Source organism: Miscanthus floridulus, chromosome 3 (genome assembly GCF_019320115.1).
Source record: "Miscanthus floridulus cultivar M001 chromosome 3, ASM1932011v1, whole genome shotgun sequence".
Classification (NCBI taxonomy): Eukaryota; Viridiplantae; Streptophyta; class Magnoliopsida; order Poales; family Poaceae; genus Miscanthus; species Miscanthus floridulus.
In genome coordinates this window covers 122,139,791-122,146,438 of record NC_089582.1, presented here as the reverse complement: position 1 = coordinate 122,146,438, position 6,648 = coordinate 122,139,791, and the positions used below count along the sequence as shown (strand labels likewise).

Here is a 6,648-nt window from a genome sequence, read left to right as displayed (position 1 = left end):
AAAAGCATCCAGTTAGAACCAATGGAAATCTCTCTGGTGCTTATCACGGCTGCATGCGCTCTTCCCGCCTTGGATAGAGAGAGCAGATAAGATAACGTCCATGGATGTAGTTAATGAATACAGTACACCTGCTAAAGTAAAAGATCGACGTAGTTAATGAATTAACTAATAATATGCGAGACAACCTATGAGTCTTGAATAATCACTTTAGAATACAGCAATGGTTAGAACTAATTTATTGTTTAGGGACATGTGACGATTCAAACAATCCAAACACCTCAAAGTATTAATTCCTGTGTTTTAGAATCCCGTAGTTTTTTTACTTTTCACTCTACTCTAGTCCTACGGTTTTTTTTTTTTTTCCATTCATCTGTTCCAAACAGGCGATGCACCCATGAGAAGCATACAGGGCAGTTTCGTAATCAATTACTGATACCTCAAGCAGGCTTTGGAATGGAAGGCAGCGTAGTGACTTAATGATAACACTGAGCTTATAAAATGTCAACATCCGATTACAGCACAACAAATGAACACTGCTGGAACAGAGATTGCAAGTTGAAGCACCAACTCTGATTTCTTAGGAACTGAGGTTACATTCTTGCGAACATCCATCAGGCTAATTCATACTGGTCGTGGAGCCTTACAGTTATTCTCCAGTACAAACATACCGGTCATAATGAATTGAATTTATATAGAGGCCCACAAAAAAATTGTCAAAAGGTACAGCCTCATCACAGTGTGTTTACCCTTATATTTTTTCTCAGTTCCAAATCACTAAAGTGTATAATCTGACAACAACAAAACATAAATCGTTCATAAACTAAATCCTAAGAAGCAACTTTTTCCTGAAAACCTTAAAAAAGGGGGGGTAATTCCCCAATCCACATTAATCATACAATTCTCTTGCCTCCATCACTGAAACATGTGCTATTCTGTCATATGGCACCTAATCGATCTTCACTGACGAGTAAATCAACCTAGTGAACCAGAAGCAGGCGCAGAAACCAATTGTGCCAGTCAGCACAAAGAAGGCATAGGAGGCGAGAAGCATGTAGCCGAAGTACAAGATGCCAGACACCAGCTTAGTAATCTGCAGTTTCGTGAAGAAGTAGAAAGCAGCATACAGGAAGAGATACAGCGCAGAGGATCCCGAGGTAAGGTAAGACCTCCACCACCACATGTAGTCCTCACTGCAGAGCTGGAAATAGCAGAGCACGATTGTGATCTCGGCACAGGTGATGATAAGGATCACAAACACAAGGAAGAGGAAGCCAAAGATGTAATAGAACTGGTGCAGCCAGATGGAGGTGAGGATGAAGAAGAGTTCAATGAAAACTGCTCCAAATGGAAGGACCCCACCAATCAGAATAGTGAAAAGCGGATTCATGTACCAAGCCTGCTCAGGGATCTGCCGTGGAATCTTGTTTGTCTTGACTGGAGCTTCCATGGCAGGTTTCTTGAACCCAAGATAGCTCCCAACAAAGACAAGGGGTACTGAGATGCCAAACCAGAGGAGGACCAAGGCAAACATTGTGGTGAAAGGAACAGCACCAGATGACTTCTCCCCCCATATAAGAGCATTCAAGATGAAGAAAATAACAAATGCAACCCCTGGAAACAGGAAAGCCGTTTGCAGGGTAATCTTCTTCCACTCTGAACCTTTGAACATCTTGTAGAGGCGTGAAGAAGAATAGCCAGCAAGCAGCCCCATCAAAACCCAGACTAGAAGCATTGCAGTCATCAGTCCTCCCCGGTTTGATGGAGAAAGGAAACCCAACACAGCGAAGATCATTGTAACTAGGAGCATGCCAAAGAATTGGACGCCAGTGCCAACATAAACACAGAGTAAGTCAGAGTAGGTTGGAGGACGGAACACGTCCCCATGAACAAGCTTCCAGCCTGTTTCCTCTTGTGCTTCTTCTTGAGTTTCAAGCTGATTGTATCTAGAGATATCTCTGTAGAGAGTGCGAAGCATTATCATGGCAACCATGCCAGATAGGAAAAGCACGATCATGAGAGAGTTCACGATAGAAAACCAGTGAATCTGATCATCAGTCATCAACAGGTAGGTGTCCCAACGCGACGCCCACTTGATCTCACTCTCCTGCAAAATTAGTGGAGGTTCCATTAAAATCATCACAAATAAACATTCAAAGAGTACACTACAGCAGCTAAACCAAGCAATTCGTAACCCTAGTCTCGTACCTCAAAACGAACATCATATGTGAATATGATTTCCTTGTCAGTTTCAACTTCCTGAGGGTTATCAGAGTTTGTTACAAATTTGCTCGCATGAGGATCACAAGTGCTCAAGCGAGTGTCTACACCATTCCATTTATCGTCAACCTGATGCTTGATACTGGCAAAATATGTACCAAAATACCTTAGGTCCATTTCATAAAGAACAAGAAGAATAAAATCCCGCCAAACAAAGTTAGAAGTAAACCTGTGTGGGTTGACCTCAAATCCCACTATTCTAGAAAGTCCCGAATTATCATCCCTGTGATACTTCACCATAAATGACAAATGGTTGTGGATGAAGTATTTCTCATCCTTAGTCTGCAAAAAAGCATTTGTGTATGAGAATTTATTAGTCCAGACAAATAGATAAAGGATTCCAACAAAGAATTAAAGATTGCATGCATAAAGAAAAAGTAAACATTAACAGAGCATAAGGACTTACTCCAGAATACAGGCCTTTGAGACCAACATGATATCCACCTTGATAAGCAATACTGTTCTTATCTTGCCTTGTAACCGGAACAACTAGCGGGAGGTTGTCTAGAATCCTGTGATGCAATTTATATAAGGTATAGGAAATTACTGTGTCAACTGAAGTACAACACTACCCACATAGGTTCATAGTCCTTACATGTTCACTCGGTATTCATCCTCTATCTTTTCCTTGAGCTCCTTGGCTTCTTTCTCACTGATCTTTGCTTTGCAGACAATCTGACACATCTTGGGCTCTCCCATTTTGAACTATACCCCAAATAACAAGCAGAAGGAAACATTTTACGCGATGCACATACCCGAGGACAAAACCTCAATTAATCTGTTATGTTATATGAGGTACTAACCACATAAGGAGAGTTCTCAATGCGATCACCACGAAGAACCTCACCAAGATTTTCGGCGCTGTCGATTATGGTATCTGGCTTGCAGAATGGAAGGGAGTAATATGTGTACGGGAGTTGAGTCTTGATAGATGTCAACTTATTCACCTTCACTGGAAGCGGATCACCCTGTGGACAAATTAGAAGAGTGAATAAAATGCTATCATATCAGTAATCACGAAATGACACTACTTTGTTATAGGAGATTATAACACAGTGACTGCCATTCCTTTGCCATGAGTGATCCTCTACAAGATACCTTATTACATGATCTAGCACCTCATTTAGGATTTAGGAGTTGATACCAATTTAAACTATGGTGTAGGTCCTGGCACAGCTCCAGCACCTGCCTAAGCTGCCTTGCTACGCCATTTTGAGAGGAGAGATAAAAAAACGGAGAAGCAGGAGCTCCACCAAACGGGAGCTGACGCAGAATCTACCAAAGTCTAAGCTTCTACTTAACCTTCGGATCAAGGACCATCATCTGGAAAACAGATTCAAGTTATCTTATATGGTGTGCAAGTACAAATACAAAATGGCATGTGTTGACTTTTCCACGCAGGGCACAATTCTGATCACATCAAAGTCTAGCGGCTATTTTTCAGATGAGGACAAAGATCACAACAGCAAACAACGATAGGAAGGCTGTTAAAGTGTGCGAATTGAGGTGCAACATGTGAATCCCAAGCCCAGCTATGGAACCATGCTAACTGAACCGGATGAACGAATCGGGGGCGCTGCACACCACACACGAAACCCTCGAGCTGGATCTGCGGATACCAGCCCCTGTACCGGCAACCCCGTTGACTAGATCCAGCTCCGAACACGAACACAGTTACACAATCACTCCAAGGTGCACCAACGAGGGGAGGGAAACCGCAGGGACCCAACAAACCTTCGCGAAATCGTTCGGGACGACGCCAGGGAGGTAGAACCCGGCGGACGGCGCGGCGACGGCGAGCAGGACCACGAGCGCCGCGGCCCACCGGAGCATCGCCGGCGTCCGCATCGGTGATGGGGCGGGAGAATCACCGCCCGGTGGGAGGGCAAAACTCCCGAGATCTGCGCGGCGAGGCGGTGGGTGGGGTGATGGCTCGCAGGCTCGGCGGGCGTGGCGCGCGAGGTCGGGCGGGTGGGTAGAGACGACGACGCGCGGCGCGCTGCGAGGAGGAAGCTTCGGGTGACGGGTGGATCTTCTGGGGTTTTTATCGATAAATAGTTTATTGACGCTTAGGTCCCTGGTTAAACGTTAAATTGCTCGGATGGTGTCGGTTACTTTGGTCCTAGTTTGACCTCGTATGTCGTGGCACGTGCGAGGCAGGTGGTGCTTGTCTGACATGACCCGCAGGCCGCAGCCGCAAACGAAGGATGGTGTTTGGCAGTATGTGTGCACCGGTAGTCCTGTACGCGGTACATGGTGTCAGAGAATTATGCATTTTTTACGCTCAATTTAATCCAGAAATAAAACATCAGTAGGTTTATCGTGATATATATATATATATATATATATATATGCATGTATGTATCACTAATAAACGCTACAACATATAAGTATGACATACAGATCGATACAGTAAGAACGCAAAGTGCGATAATCACAGAGTTAAGATTGTACCCAGCAGAGGATCCCATGCCAAGGGCATCGGAGACTCTATTCGCACTAGTCGACATAGTGCGTTGCTCGAAGTCGTGGACCATAGCCGATGACGGAAGATGTTTACAGTGCAGTCCCACAAACGGTCACTAGGAAGAAGACAGCTTCGCGAGCGATCACCAGGAAGAAAATGGGTGAACTAGCTGTGGGGGTATTAACCCCTATATCCTTACGGCTAGGCTTGGGCCGACCCAGTTCAGGGGGTCCGGTCCACTAGAAGACGACGCGCGGCTTGCCCGATCTGCTCGAAGACCCGCGCAAGGAATCAAGACGGACTTAGAGATCAAGCAAGATCCTGGTCGGTTAGAATAGGAATTCTTATCTGGCCACCTATGACAATTGTAACCGGTTAGGATTAGTTTCTAGATCTGTAACCCTGCCTCCCAGACTATATAAGGCGGGCAGGGGACCTCTCTAAAAAACACATCTCATTGATATACAGCAATACAATCAGACGCAGGACGTAGGTATTACGCCTTCACGGCGGCCGAACCTGGATAAAACCTCGTGTCTGTCTTGCGTCACCATCTTGTTTGTAGCTTGCGTATCTGTCTACCGATAATCTACTACCTTAGGCATACCCCTAGGTAGATCGCCGACCATATTTCATCGACAGTGGAATCGCTCCCCAAAAACCTAATAGCCCGCACACCCCGTGCAAGGTTTGTAGGCGGACGAGGTCCGGAGGCACCTGCTCTCCCGCTACTCCGTGCGCGTAGAGGTACAGGACGGGGAAGACTCAAGAAAGACATAAGGGCGACTGAGATGTGGTCTCTCTTAGAAGTGAAGCGGAAGGTTGTAGGACTGACGGAGGACTTTCTCTTTTATGCCTACGGCGGGGAAGGGGAGAGCCAGCGTAGGGACGGAGAGACGGTAACTGGCGCAATCAACTTGACTCCACCATCAATGAAAGAAACTCCCATGATTATGTGGATTAAGTGGCAAAACCAGGTCATGCCCGCTAGCTCGCCCTGCCTACCTCGCCTCGCCACACCCATGGCCACGGCCTTGGCCTTGGCCCACGCCCACGCCCACATCCATGGCCCGCGCCCGGCATAGCCAGCGGAGGCGGCGCACGCGTGTGGCACTCCTTTTTTCAGTTTCTCAAGTAAGATGGATAATTTCCAACCAAATAAGCTAAGTAAACGTTCAATCAAAATCACATACGGTATTAAACCATACAACGCTTAATATTACGTACCATAGAGTTTTATTTGATTTATTAAATATTATACGGGCTAAGCCCATAATATATCCAATAATCCCTACCAAACTCTAGAGTTTGTAACAAAGTAGTCTCAGAACCACATTTTTTTTATATATCAGTGTTTTGATGGAGACTGTTAAGTTGAACATCCATCTAGAGCAATAGTTTCACTCAGTCACAACTGAACAATGGACTAAGCCTTAAATTGACAGTTTTGTGTGAGATGAATGTCACTAAAGTCCTTAGCTGATACTAGGCTGTAAAAGACATCCTTCCTATTTGAAGCATATAAGTCAGACTCTAGTGGCTTTTATGAGTATTTAGAGATTACCTAAATCTCATAGACTATGACCAGCAGTTTGACTCATATAGGTGTATTCCTCAAAAGATGTTCTGTAGGACAACATATTTGCTTTAGCAAGCCACTTGAAACACATTAAGATAAAAACCAATATGCCTACTGAAAGGTCCTAATGGCTAGAGGGAGGATGAATAGCCTATTAAAAATTTTTACAATAACACTTAACAAACCGGTTAGATAATTATGAGGCGAAGCAAGTATTACGCTAGCCTACTAAAATAGTAAGCCACCTACCATGATTCTAGTTTATATAGTTTTTATCCACACAAAAGCTATGACATTACACTAAGTTAATATGCTCTCAAAGGCT

General features: G+C 44.7%; 1 protein-coding gene across 1 annotated transcript; it reads right to left on the bottom strand.

Moving 5' to 3' along the window:
- Positions 1 to 469: 469 nt before the first annotated feature.
- On the bottom strand, positions 470 to 4,298 carry LOC136542267 (transmembrane 9 superfamily member 9-like). Its single transcript, XM_066534617.1, has 7 exons — positions 4,012 to 4,298; positions 3,081 to 3,245; positions 2,873 to 2,982; positions 2,684 to 2,789; positions 2,447 to 2,559; positions 2,206 to 2,359; positions 470 to 2,104 (listed from the first exon to the last, which is right to left on the bottom strand). Exons 1-7 carry the CDS (start codon positions 4,123 to 4,125, stop codon positions 947 to 949), a joined length of 1,920 nt encoding a protein of 639 aa, XP_066390714.1. The 5' UTR covers positions 4,126 to 4,298; the 3' UTR covers positions 470 to 946.
- Positions 4,299 to 6,648: the final 2,350 nt, after the last annotated feature.

Coding starts and splice junctions, on each gene's coding strand:
- LOC136542267 (XM_066534617.1), bottom strand. CDS start 4,125: ATGCGGACGCCGGCGATGCTCCGGTGGGCCGCGGCGCTCGTGGTCCTG. Junction 2,983..3,080: donor TTGAGAACTCTCCTTATGTG/GTTAGTACCTCA, acceptor TTTGGGGTATAG/TTCAAAATGGGAGAGCCCAA. Junction 2,560..2,683: donor TCAAAGGCCTGTATTCTGGA/GTAAGTCCTTAT, acceptor GCTTTTTTGCAG/ACTAAGGATGAGAAATACTT.